The 14,349-nt window shown below is 32.9% G+C and overlaps 1 protein-coding gene across 4 annotated transcripts in view; it reads right to left on the bottom strand.

The window, feature by feature from the left end:
• Positions 1-14,349, bottom strand: part of BLTP1 (bridge-like lipid transfer protein family member 1) — a 222,595-nt gene that overhangs the window by 89,256 nt on the left and 118,990 nt on the right. For 3 of the 4 annotated variants that reach the window (XM_059378048.1, XM_059378062.1, XM_059378072.1), the window contains exons 44-51: positions 13,896-14,115; positions 13,278-13,436; positions 11,558-11,733; positions 8,308-8,483; positions 3,842-4,548; positions 3,204-3,449; positions 2,641-2,734; positions 762-812 (exon numbers count right to left, since the gene is read on the bottom strand). In XM_059378048.1, the coding sequence (XP_059234031.1) occupies positions 762-812; positions 2,641-2,734; positions 3,204-3,449; positions 3,842-4,548; positions 8,308-8,483; positions 11,558-11,733; positions 13,278-13,436; positions 13,896-14,115 (1,829 nt within the window). The remainder of the gene's footprint in view (positions 1-761; positions 813-2,640; positions 2,735-3,203; positions 3,450-3,841; positions 4,549-8,307; positions 8,484-11,557; positions 11,734-13,277; positions 13,437-13,895; positions 14,116-14,349) is intronic. The other variant, XM_059378055.1, reaches the window with a different exon arrangement.

The following is a 14,349-nucleotide window of genomic DNA, read 5'->3' as shown; positions in this document are numbered from 1 at the left end:
GTACTTTTTCCCCATCTTCTTTTACTTCCTGAGTCCAGGCTACAGAGTCTTAAATGCAGGCCCCATCCTTCACTATTCTATAAACTGAGTAACCTGAGGATTTACTCTGGGGCTTCGTTATCTCTACTCTATCTCCACCTCCATGCAAGACTCATGTAACGGATATTTAAATTACTGACATTCAGTATGGATCACTACCACAAAATATCAGATATATTTGGGTCAAATCAAGCCACTCAAAATATAAAAGCGCATATAGTAAGTCATACATAAAATATGTCAACAGAGTAGTAAACTCTCCTCATCTTATTTTTCTTTTAACTTTCTTCATCTTAATAAAACTATATAGTTAAGATGTGTCAATGCTTTCGTATATTAAGTTGTTAATAATTATTTTTGTAATTAGTGAAAACTCATACACAAGTGAAACTTTTTAGTTTCTATTATCACATCAGATGTTAAGAGGGATTTATGATAATATAAATCTTAGCAGTGAGGTGTCTTTAAAAAAGTACAAGCAACACATAACTAGTGTTAAAATCTTTCAACAAAACAAAGTGTGAATTATCAAAAGGTAGCCCTTACCACTGTGTGTTCCTTGAATGTCAGTAAACTTTAATCTATAAAAGGATCTACATTAGAGCTACAAAATAACAACTACATACATTCACAGCCATGCAGATAATCTAAATATTTCTTTAAAACTATTTAATATTATGTTAATCACAATGCCCATGGGGGGAAAAAATAATATGACATACAGAAACTCTTGTTTGGCTGTGCTTGTAGGAGATGTAGGAAAATCCTCCAGTCTACAGATGAAGATTCAAGAGAAAGCAGGAAAACAAAAAGAAAGCAAATAAACATTCATACATAAATTAGTACAGTATGATCAATCATTTGGAATGCTTTTCTTATTTCCCACTTTTAAAATTTTCCCTCAAAGAAACTTCTCAATTTTTTTTTTTTAGATTCATTTCCTTTTAACTGAAATCAGAAATGAAAAACCAAAGAATAAATCCAGAACATCTTAACACTACTAGACTTTGGCACTGAATAATTAATAACTTTTATTTTTCCACAAAAAAAAGTTAAGGGAGCTTTACTTTTTTTTTTCCCAAAGGCAAGAAATATAACTATATAATACTTTTTAAAAATCTGTTTTATAAATATTATGTTTTGCAAGTCTAGAGACTATTTGAAGCCCTTAAGAGATAACAGATAATAGAGATAAAAGGTTCAAGAGGAAAGAGGAAATATGACACCTGAGACAACTAGAGAAATTTGTTTTACTTGCTGCAAAAGTTAAAGTAGCCATGGTACTTTCAATTTAGAGCCAGCGATGGAACCATGGAACTGAAGGTGTGCAGTGACATTTAGCAGAAGCACAGGTTCAGACAACAATTCTGACTGTAGGATTTTAAGTATTTTAGACACACACTTTTATCTTTCCAAATCTCAATTTATTGCTCTGTAAAGTGGGATAAAACCACCCCAGTTCACAGGATTCGGATTAGGATTAAATCTATGTGAGGCTCCTGGCTCACAAAAGGTCCTTGTCAGGACTGCAATTACTGCATCATAATCCCCCTACTCCCACACTGAATTATCAGAAAATATCTTGTCTGTCATAACTACTATAATTTCCTCATCTTTCCAGTCTGCTTAGGAAATGTGATCTGGACCATGTAGGCAGCTATTATGAAATAAACTCTTTGGATCTAGGTTTACAGTTCTAAACCACACCACAGGCCTCAATGAACAATTTCAAGGAAATGTTCTCTAAGACAGTTATCACATCACCCATGTTTAAAATATGAATAGAACTGTCACTAGCCCATACATGATTAATACTTAATTTTTATGCAGGTGAACAAAATCTTCTATTTAGTCAGTATTTAGTATGACAGATTCACTATAAGATGACAGAACATTAACTAGTTATAACATTAAGAAACAGCATATTCTCAAAATCAGACCTAAATTATCAAAGCTGCTCCAATGAAAGGAAGTTAGGAATTAAGATATATGCTCCCAAGCATATGAACAAAAGCCAATGGTTAAATTCAATCCAGAATAGATCTAAGAGGAGGACTTAAAAAGAAAAGGTTAAGAGCAAAGAATCAAAAGAAAAGTGATAAGGTATGGTATACTCACTATTAAAGACTACCTATATTATTTTAAGAATCTCATAGGCCTTATTATTAAATTCTTTAAATGAAAAATGGCAAGATATAGTAAAGCCCAGCATGAATTTGAGTAATGATTACTTAACCTAAAATCAAGAGGCAGTCTGTATTCTTTGACTAAAATTTTTAACTATTTGAATTATGTAAGCTTTTGCATGTTGTATGTTTAACTGAAGTTTGCATTATAATCATTTTTTGTTATATGATCTTACAGTGTTCCTGGAGTCAATTTTTTTGAGGGGTGCAGGGGTAAACCAATTGTAGAAAGGGAAAAAATTTTTCTGAAAACATTTCATTTGGTGATGTTCTTAATGACAGAACTATAGTATCTGGTAACATAATGTATACACATCTCAAAACTCAGTATGAATGGGATTCATCCAATGAATTTTAAGTTTTCTGTAAAACTGTAATAAAGTTTTAAGAAAGTAATAAAAATTGACACACTTACTGTATATTTGGTGTAATCCCTTCAAGCAGTACAATATTAACCCCACCAATATGAGCAGTGGCACACGTCTCAGTCATCTTTTGATGTAAAACATCTTAAAAGTAAGAAAAAAGAATTATGTGAAACCTGGAAATAAATTATTGTACTTTGTATTAAAGTTGAATTTTATCCACAATACATTCATTGATAAAAGATAATTCAAAAGTTTTATTTATAATAAAACTTAAATTATTTCTGAACTACTTAAAATTTTTTTATTTCTATGCATCATATATTTATATATACATCTTATATGTCAAATTGGAATAATGAAAAATATAGTTTAATATGCCATTCATGTATTAAATAGCCTAATAGCACTTTAAATCTCAGAAGTAATACTTGGTATAGAAAACATGGAAAATTTTAAAAAATGGGAAAAGAAACTATATAAAGCAGCATTCCTGATCCATATTAATGGGAAAGTTCATTTTTTGAAGAAAAACTGCCAAGTAGGAATTTTAGAGACGTGGCATTGGCTTTTTTCAGAAAAGTAGAACTACAGTGTTAGAACATCATCCTACCTTTCATTTTTTCCTTAAGTGTAAAGCTACCATGGATCCTCTTGAGTTCTGATTCCATTGTTAGCCCCCCAATGTCCGCCTCCAGGTGTGTGCGGTTCACCATGCCAATCCCAAACACTATTAGAGTAACATGCTGAGGTTCAGAAGTCACCAAGCTACGTTTCCTCTGTGTCTTAGTCAAACTATTACTGTCTTGTTCATTCTCAAACACAACTTTACATGTCGGCTCTGTAGGGCTCCGAACTCCTTTAAAAGGAAACAAAACATGGAATGTAAAATCGAAGAACACCCCAAACACCATCTTACATTTCTTCATATTCCAAACCAGCCCTCTTACTCACCAAAATGATTTTTTAAATTTTTCAACATTTTCCCATGATCATACTGACAGTAAAATAATAGATATTTGAAAGCAGGTATGCCTGAATCTTTAAGATCAACAGTGTATGGAAGGACAGGAAATGGGGTTGCGCATTATCTGACTGCCATTACTATCTTCTCTCCATGGATGACTGACAATTTTCTTGGCATTTCAATTATCTACTTATAACATTAAGAAAACATGATCAACAACCTGTCTATTTTAGTACTACTGCTGTTCTAAAAAGACATTTTTCAAATATAAAGATATCCATTACCTGCTGGTCCAAATGTTTCTGAAGACTTTTCCAATATTCCTGTTGGATCAGAGATAAGTGAATAGAAATTAAGTAATTTATACATATTCTGCCAGCACTCAGCTGAAGGCTCACTTTGTTCTGACACTGTAATTGAATCAGAGTCATCCATGTGAATAGTCATATGGTCCACCACATCTTTTGAACCCTTCCTAGACACTTTTGAAGTTCTTCTTTCCGATCTTCCTAAAGAATTTTTGTTTCGAGATTCCTTTTTGTTATTTTCATTGTTGGTCCGTTTGTTCTTTGCATTGTTTACTCTATTGCCACCATTCAGACTTCCTCTAGAACTGCGGCTGAAGTCAGACGAGCGAAAATCCCGATGTTTTCTGGTTTTGAAGGTAGGTGTTGGGGAAGCCGATCCAGCTGTATATCTGTTAAGTTTAATGTCAGTCTGAGTTGCTTTGATGTCATCTATCATTGTACTAAATTGATGAATAAGACGAACCAAAGCCATATCTACATGCTGGCTTATTGACTGACAAGAAATAGTAAAGTTACAGTGAAAGGTATTATAATACCGTTTGTTGAGATCATGAAAAGAAAGAGCACTGGTAGAGTTCTGAGGGGTGCACACTGACTTTTCCATTACAACAGCGCTGATGCTAAAGGTTTCCAACATTAATGCTGGTTTGAACTCAAGTGGAGGAAGATTCACATGACCTTGCCTAAAAATGAGGAGAAAAGAAAAAAATGCCAAGACTTAATTTCCTTTTCCCCAGAGATGCACAATCTTTATTAGTTTGTTAGCAAAGAAAGCTCTAAGGTAAAACATGTTATAAAACATTTAAATAATTTTAAGCAAGAGATCAACTAGAATTTGCTCATGAGGCCAACCTTTATTATGTTGGAAACTAGGCCTTAAAACTTCCCTCTTGATCTTATTCCATAACTGACTAGTTAAGATCAGATTTATATTAATTATTTCAGTGAAGTAATTAAACATTTTTCCTAGCCAATATGGTAGTATACTCCAATGGAATTTAAAGTTAATTATCGGTTAATTAGGGTGCCTCCCTTAAACATCCTCTCCCCATCTGTTAAATATATTGTTTATAAATTTAATCTCACTACATTTATATAAATTAATTTGCTATTAAAATGAAACCCTACTAGCTTACTTTGCCAAAATGAAAGTGGGGAGGAATACAACTGGAAAAAATGAAAAATGCACATTAAAAAACTATGAGAATTATTTGGGCAAATCCTCCTGCTTATCTGAAAATTTTCATATAGGAATATTACAGGCAATTTTGATACTTAAAAGCCAAACTGTCACAGATTTCTGTAAACCAGCTGCCAAGAACAACAAACTACAGGCCACCAAAATTGAAAAAAAATATTATTTTTTCCTTCTTCTTCCATGTACAATATGAATGTATAGTCACGTAGGTCAAATTTTTCTAATAGAAAAAAGAAACAGAAGCTTTGATGCAATTTAACTTAAAGATTTTATAGAGAATAATAATTCTTTAATGAATATTGTTTTAAGAAAAACCTTACTTTGGAGTATAATCCATGAAAATGTACAAACTCATAGTAAGACTACAATCATTGTTAAGCCTGTAGTTAAAGAAGGAAAGACTGGATTTTGATAAGTAGAATGGACAGGAGAAAGAAGGCTCAAAAGAAATTAAAATAATCCAAAATCACAAAAACAAGAATTGAAAACATGAAGGAAGTAAGAAAGACTCAAAGAGAGAAGATTCAAGTAAAAGGAGGAAAAAACAGTGGTATATAATGAAGCAGTCACTTATGACAAAAGTTGCCAGACAGATAAAGAGCTGGCGTGGGCACCACAGAGTCAAAGTTAAAATTAAATTTTCAAAATATTTATTAAGTCCCTATTATGTTCAACTATCTTGTCTAGGGACAGCAAAGATATGAGGAAACTAATGTTAATAGGAACTTCTACATGCCAGAACCTATGCTAAATATTTTAATATCCTGGCTTTACAGGATGGGATATATAGGTTTACACAAGAAAATATGTATGTTTACACATATTATTACCCAATAATAATGTATAGTAACTAGCAGAATGAATAACATTCCAAATGTTGGGGGAAAAAACCTGAAATTGATGACCAGGAAAGTGTACTAAGACAGAAATCTCCAAATAGAGTTTAAGGTGGAAAAATAGGAGATCTGAGAAATCAAAGCTAATCATGGACCAGTAATAAGAATGTAAAGTACTCAGAACTGATGTAGTAGTAGAAAAAGAAAAGGAATGTTAAGTTCAGCTAGATCAAATGCAGTAAGTTCAAAGTCACTCAAAGAACCTCTCTGAGAACATAAAGTATGGTCAGATGAAGTTCTAGTCTGTGGTAGACAGTATTATATAGCATTTAGTAAGCCAATAAGTAGGCTGTTAACTATAATTATTAAATACATATAATCTAATTATATATAAATTAATTATATCTACTGATGACACATACACTGTGCATATGTGTGTGTGTGTGTATATATATATATATATATATATATATATATATATAAGAAAATCAGCTATTGCAAATAGAAATACAAGTTAAGCACAGAGCTTTTAACTGTAATTAGGGAGTATAAGTTTGCATTAATGTTTTGGAGTCTGAATTTGATGATTCCAATGTGAATGGATTTCAGTTACATAATACCAGTTTCCTAATAACACGTTTAAATCTTAAACTAAAATGTATTGCAAATAACTGCATCAAGTACAAACTAGCTGCTAGCTCTTCAGTCAACAAATCACTATGTAAATAACAGATGGACACCATGAGCATTAATCAATCACATTACGTATGTCAGTGATTGGTCAATGTACATTTGTTATTCATTTCAAGCACAGACGGTAAAGCTTGTAATTGTGTTGCTTCCTCATGATAAATCCACATGACATTTAAAAAAATTGATAATCAAAAGGGAACTGGACAGCAAAGATAAAAATGCAGTAACAAAACAAAATAATGATAATGCCAGTGGTGAAAGTAAAATAAAAGTAAATGGAGTTATAGAAGAAACTGCGGAAATGTTGATACTTCTACTGTTCTAGAAACTATAGATATACAGCTAGAGGAACTCAGTGAAGGCAAACTTACTGGCATAAAGAGGAAAGTGGCCGTTTAAAAAAAAAAAGGATGACAATATCCCAGGGAAGTGATGCTGGCAAAAAATTTCATAGTAGAAGGAACTCATAATGTTATTTTATTACATTAAAAGTACAAAGGAAAAAGTGTTGGAAACTCAGCAGTACTTAGAATGGAGTATAACATTATGCCAAGGTACATAAAGGATGCTCTTTTTGCATTGCAAGTTATATAATAAGATGGCAAGGGCTATTCAAACTATCCTTTGATGAGAATTTTAGAGTGAAGTAGGATACTTTAATTCTCAGTGTTTTTAATGTTTTAAATTATAATGTACTAAGTATATTAGTTTTACTATATTTTTCATTTCCCTACACATTTATAATAAGCAGTAATAGAATGTTTAATGTTTTAACAAACATTTTTTCCAGATCACAAAACAAAGGTAATTTTCCCCCACTACTCTTGATAATCATTAAGGTCACTTTGTGGTGCTTTGGATTGCCATCATTTATGGTGCGACACTACTATGAAAAGCAGTGACTGTTTTATATTTAACAGAAAAGACAAGGTAATTTCCATGTTCCCGTGTCATTAGAAAATCCTTGGATATCTAGACCTGAAATAAAATTTGAGAAAGCTATATTTTTTATTAATAATTGCCATAAAAATGTTTAAACTTACTTTGTCAAATTATTTAAAATTTTAAATAGAATATTTCAAATGGAAAACATATTTCACTTAGTTATATGTGTGATACATGTGCATTTTACTTTTAATTTACCACCCTGCAAAAACCTAAATTGGATGAAATCAAGAATGTCGCAAAAACCTTTTGTCATAATTGCCACCTATATCCATATTCTACTATTCCTAGCTACATCAGCAAGACCCATGCAAAGTAAAATTTAATGTTCACAAAAAGATTAATCAAATATTATTATGGGCATAATATCTCCTATTCAAACAGTAACGAAACTAAAGAACTATCCCTGATAATAATGACGATAAAAGATGGTTCTTAACTTTCACCATGCTACATTTAATATTCCTGTGTATTTGTTTCTCATGGCCATACTCTCAATATGACTTCTACCCTGTTTCTAACAGGAAATACTGCAAGTTGACTCAGAATGGAAGTTAGGAATAATTTTAAGTAAAATATGTAAAATTACAATGCATAAGATCCTAAAAATTCAGCTACTGCAACAGTAAACAAATTCTGAGGATATATGTAACAAATGTACTTTAGATATTAAAATTACTCTCATTAGCATTAGAGGAAATTAAAGTTTAAAAAAGATGTTATAACCTGTATACAACATTCTACACAAAAAGAACAATAACACAAGACACCTTCTTGCTCTTTTGCCTTTTCTCTCTTTGGCTGTATCCGAATCCACAATATCTGCTCTAAGGCAGTCCAAAGTCCCTGAAAATGAAAGGTGTTCTCCGAAGTACATTCGGTAGCAGAGTGGCATTGCATCCTGTGACTGAATCCCTGTATGACTGAGAAGAGGTTTGAAAACAACCTAAAAGACATAACACATTCATTAATCAGCTTAATTTATAATTCATCATTTACTGCACCTTTTTTCTTACCCTACCTTAATACATATATCATATATCAGTATTGTACTGTGACAAAAAAAGTACTTGTGTAATCAATATAACTCTAATTGTACTTAAAACTTAACAGTATTTTTCAACCCCCATTACATGCAACTCATCCTCAAATTAATCATAAGAACAAAGATTCCTCCCTCCTGCCTAAGTGTCTGAAAGGACAAGGAGAATAAAATTGTGAACGAATTTAAATCATTCTATGTCTTGCTTTTAAAAAAGGTATGAGGGACGCCTGAGTGGCTCAGTTGGTTAGGCGGCTGCCTTCAGCTCAGGTCATGATCCCAGCATCCGAGATCGAGTCCCGCATCGGGCTCCTTGCTCGGCAGGGAGCCTGCTTCTCCCTCTGCCTCTGCCTGCTTCTCTGTCTGCCTGTGCTTGCTCGCTCTCTCTCCCTCTGTCCCAAATAAATAAATAAATAAAAATAAAAAAGGTATGAATAGGGGCGCCTGGTGGCTCAGTGGGTTAAGCTGCTGCCTTCGGCTCAGGTCATGATCTCAGGGTCCTGGGATCCAGCCCCGCATCGGGTTCTCTGCTCACCAGGGAGCCTGCTTCTTCCTCTCCCTCTGCCTGCTTCTCTGCCTACTTGTGATCTGTCAGTCAAATATAAAATCTTTAAAAAAAAAATAAAAAAGGTATGAATATATACTGTGTTTCCATAAAAATCTGGTATATTAGAATGATTTATCACCTTCCTATGTTAATATTAAAAATATTTCATATGTAATATTATGACCATCTGACCTCTTTTTAAATAGTATCATATTTAAATAGTATCACTTTAAATAGTATCATTTAACATTTATTTTCTGACAAAAAAAAACCCAAAACCTTCCTTTACATTGTAAGTAGAATACAAGCTTATGGAAATAGATCACTCTGGTTACACTCTTATTAACTGATTTTGTAGTCATGAAGAGGTAACCCAAAGAGAAGCAACTAATATGTGTTCAGCAGTTGATCACTATAATCACTCTGCTTATTCTTTGCTGTATAGTTCCTTTTCTTCCTTCTACATCCAAAATATAGGTGCTATCCAGTATTGCCATTGGACCTCTTATAATCCTTTCACTGTACATCTCAGTGATCTTTTTCTGAAAGTTAAATGATACTATTAAAATGGATAGGTGCCATTTATGTATTAAGACCTAAGTCTACATGTTCAATTATCTCTAGGTCATCTCATTTGTTTGTGCTTGGGAAGACAGGCTACTCTTATGAAGGTCAAATGGCCTATAACAGAAAACTCCAACAATTATACACTAGAGTAGAACCTTAGGGAGAAATTCCCTCTCCCTTATGTACTTGCTTGGGATATTCTTTCTTGGTTTTTACCCCTTTCATTCTAATGGGAAAAACTTTTCCCTCTTCAAGGTCCAAACCATCCTCCACTTTTTAAATGTTTGTCATTTATTTATCTGCCATCTTGTTAATCCTCCATACCTATTAGAAACTTTGATTTTTAACTTACTTTCTTCTTTTTCTTTTAAATCCCAATTTATCATGTTGAATGACTTCTTTAACCATGGAGATAACTCAACCAACACTTCAGTTCCAAAGTTATGTGACTTCTTCCCCCACCCCATCTTGGCTTAAATGTCATTTTACCAACTTCCTATCACTTATTTCTCTTGCTACATCTGCTTTGAATCAATCTTTTTATACTCCTATATCTGAGCTGCTAGAACAATGAAAGGAAATTATATAATTACATTCACTGGTACCTAACACTAACCTAAACTCTTAACGAGGCCCTCAGCACATCTGGCAATCCTTTTAGGGAGTCTATGGTAAGCTCTCTTTCCTATTCATGCCAACCTGTACACATATCTAAATCACCTTACAGAGCATTTTACTGAATTATTTAATATTCCTGTTTCTAGTAGATTTTAAAATCTTATATATAAAACAATATAATTATCTCTAAAAATATGTGTTGAATGCTAACAACTATAATTAATGTAATCTATAGGCCAAAACAACAATAAAAGGTTATTTATTTTATTTATTTTTAAATAAAATAAATTATTTTATTTTTAATTAATTATTTTTTAATTTATTATTTTATTATATTATTTATTTTTAATAAAAAAATGAAGTCCCTAAAAGCTACTCCAATGTACTGGAGAAGTAAATCTCAAGAAAATTTAAAAGTGCCTGACACATTTCTTAACATAAATTACTTTCTACTATAAGAGAAAATTGAAGCTATCAATCTGCAAACTTATCTCTATAACTGTGAACTGTCCTTATTGTCTTCTTAGTTTCTCAGAAGAAAAAAGTAATTTTTTCTGTCTAAAACCTCTTTCTCTGTGAGTGACTCTAAATTCCAACACTCTTCATCCCTCTCTAAATCCTGCTCTATCAGTTTACCCTTCTTTTTTTTCTTTTTTCTGATCGGGACCTTCCTAATTTCTCCTAAGTATGCAAATACGGTGGAGTCTCTCTCATCCTGAAAAAATAACATCTCTTAATACCCATGGTCCCGCTCACTCACTTGCCTTGTGATCACTCAGACTAAAATATACAATTCAAAGGATTTTGCTCTCCACTCTTACATTTATTCAATTGAATAAGACCTCCATATTTTGCCATTTTTACCTTATCAAAGCCACAACCATCTAAGTTAAAAGCTTCATTTACCACTTATGTGAACTATTTCAATAACTTATCTTTTCACCTATAGTGTCTCTATATAACACCTATATATCTCCATATAACAAAAATGTTACTATATGGGACAACTAATTATATACTACTCTTCTGTTTAATGCATATCTATCTGTAGATGCTAAATTTGCATTTGTAATTAACCCATGTACTTTTAAAAGGCTCCTCCATTTTTGCATGAAGACTTTAGACAGACAAGCACAGAAAAAAGATTTTCACCAGAATTCCAAGGTGGATATGACTAGATGGTTCCAGTTGTCAAGAATTACCTAATGAGGAGTTAATATAATTGCAGACAAACAGACTGGCTCACCTGAGCATCAGCAAGCTGCACAGCAGGAAACCCTTGGTTGGCTTCTTCTACACCTGCCACATCATCCTGACTAGTGCTATGCTGAGAATGTGTTCCATCCAAAGTATTCTGGTCACTAGATAAGACGGTATTGAAATCTGAGGCTGAGGGTATTGTAGGAAGATTGGGTGCAACACCTAACAGAGTAAATGTTCAAGAGTAAAATTTGAATTATGAGGAAATAAAAACAACATAAAAGGGCACAGCAAAGTAAACTTATGAAGCCCATATTACAGCAGTATTACCAGACCATTTAAATGGAATGAAGGTAAGAAACACACCACTTTTTGGTCATTTTAAAGACATGATTTAATAATAAAAATGAATTTAAACTAAAATTTCAGAAAGTATCAGTCATCCTCATAGAGTCTGTATTAGAGCCAGTCAGTTCAAAGAGAGAATTTTTTGACCAGAAGATCTTTCAAAAGCATTTGTTATCTCATCAGCTTTGCACTGAGGAGCAGAGTTACAGACAGCAGCAGGGCAAAATTCACAGATGTCACAGAGTCCTACATATAAATTTCTTCCCAATTATGTTTTCTGAGGCAGAACAAAAATAAAATGGCACTATTTCTTCCCTCTGTATTCCCTTTATCCTCTAACTCCCCCAGGCAAAGGATCTGTGATAAAGGTGAAATGTTCTTTTCTGGTTTTCTCAAAATTTAAACTGCAGTAGTGAGACTAGGGCTAGAACAGTTCTGGGAGCTGGCAGAAACACTCTCCTTCTACCTTCTTCAACTAAGAGCCAATGATAAGAATTAGAATGCAGTCATAATTAGGATCAGTACCAGATTCAAGAGTGATCCACATACCAGCCAAACAAAGGACTGAGTGAGTAGTCACTTATAAACACATTTCATAATATCACATTTTCTATATGAATAGAATTTGCTAGTGATGCAAATAGTTATCACCTGGGCTAATTTCAGCTGCCTTCAGTACCTAGGATCAAAGTCTACTACACATATTCTTTAAAAAAATTCTCTTTAAAGAACATATGTATCTAAAAAAAAAAAAAAAAAAAAAAAAGAAAGAAAGAAAAGGCTATATGTATCTAATAAATTTGGAAAAATACCCCTAAAAAGAAAAAACAGAAAATGAAGGGTGGCACCACTTATGTTTCTGCAGATAGCCACTAACATTTCTTGGTGAATTCCCTGCCAGTGTTCTTGCTGTTTATATGCATTATTTTAAATTAATAAACTGTCCTCATTGCCTCCTCAAAGGCAAAATCTTATTTTATTCTTCTTAGTACACCTTTCGGCTTAATTATTTAAGTAACTATAAGAGTAAAAGAAAGCTATTATATCTCAGCAGAATCTGTATAAACTAACATATTTTCTATATTATAGGCACATTATGCCATATTCTTCACATTTTTTTCATTAATCTCCTTTTGGTATTTTGAAAATTAAGTCAGCCACATTAACTGGACATTTTAAACTCTTTAAATTACATACGATCTCACATTTGACATATCTGTTTTTCCATAAGAACACCAAGTGACTGCTTACAATTCTCTCAATTCAGTATTACCAAAGGCATTTCATAAATGGGCAAATTTCAACTAAACAGTATTAAACATCTGAGATGTTTAGACCATTCTGTGAAAAATAGAATTTTGTTAAAATTAACATATGTCCCTTAGACAGTTAAGCAAAATAACATGATAACTCAATACCTGATGGAAGACTATTGTGTGCGGATTTTGTAACAGGAGATTCTTGTACCACACTTCCACGATTACCCACAGCATTTGACATCCAATTATAGAAACTCACAGATGATGGCTCAGATAGCAAGGGATGCTCAGATAACATATCAGTGGCCATTGTATTTCCTGAAAATAAAATTTTATTGAGTATAGTATTTCTTAGGTAATAAGCAGAAAATGTGATTCATGTAATTATTTTTTAAAAGTCAGACTAAATTGTTGTTTGCAGATGTTTTCAAACTCAGTGCATGATGTTTGTATTTGGATATTGAGGCACCAATAAATAACTTATTTTTAATATAACAAGAAGAAATTCACTGTTGGATGGTTTACACATCATACCATACCATGAATAGGTTGATAGTAATATCCAAAGCTACAATTTAGAAATGCAAACTAAAAGTATGAAGACACCAACAAGTTACAAAGAGAACAGTTTCCCAAAATACTTTTTCAAAGATGAGGTATAAAATACAGATTAGGTATGCAACCAAAGAATAAAGCAAAATAAACTTATGTTCTGTTTTTTTGTTTTTTAATTCTCAAATAGAAGTAAACTTATAATTGTCAAAACCAAAGATGTACCTGTTCTCGTTAGGGAGCTGCTTTTTACAGCTGCACTACTTCTTTGAGGAGTCCCTTCTAGGAGATTGTGCAAGCTTGGGAAGCTTCCAGTCAGGTAGCTGAGTAGGCTCTCCTTCCTTGGACTCTCCTTCACTGGCATCCCAGTACGGCCAACATGCACAGGAGAATCTGTGGCAGTGTCCCCACTGGTATAGCTCAAAGAATGATATGGGTGAATACCCTACAACAGGAACAACATAGGGCTCTTTCTTATGCTTATAAAAACTACTGCTAATAACTACCACAACTAGTACTGTTATTACTGCTAGTTACTATTCACATTAATACCAAAACAGATTGTGCCTACTAGGATTGTGGTGAATCTCAAATATACAAAGAAGTGTTTTAAAACTTTACAGTACAGGGAGACAAACCACAAGTGACTCTTAATCTCACAAAACAAACTAGGGTTGCT

The sequence above is a fragment of the Mustela nigripes genome, chromosome 1 (assembly GCF_022355385.1).
Source record: "Mustela nigripes isolate SB6536 chromosome 1, MUSNIG.SB6536, whole genome shotgun sequence".
Taxonomy (NCBI): Eukaryota; Metazoa; Chordata; class Mammalia; order Carnivora; family Mustelidae; genus Mustela; species Mustela nigripes.
Note: the sequence above shows the minus strand (reverse complement) of the source record. Positions and strands in the feature narration are given on the sequence as shown.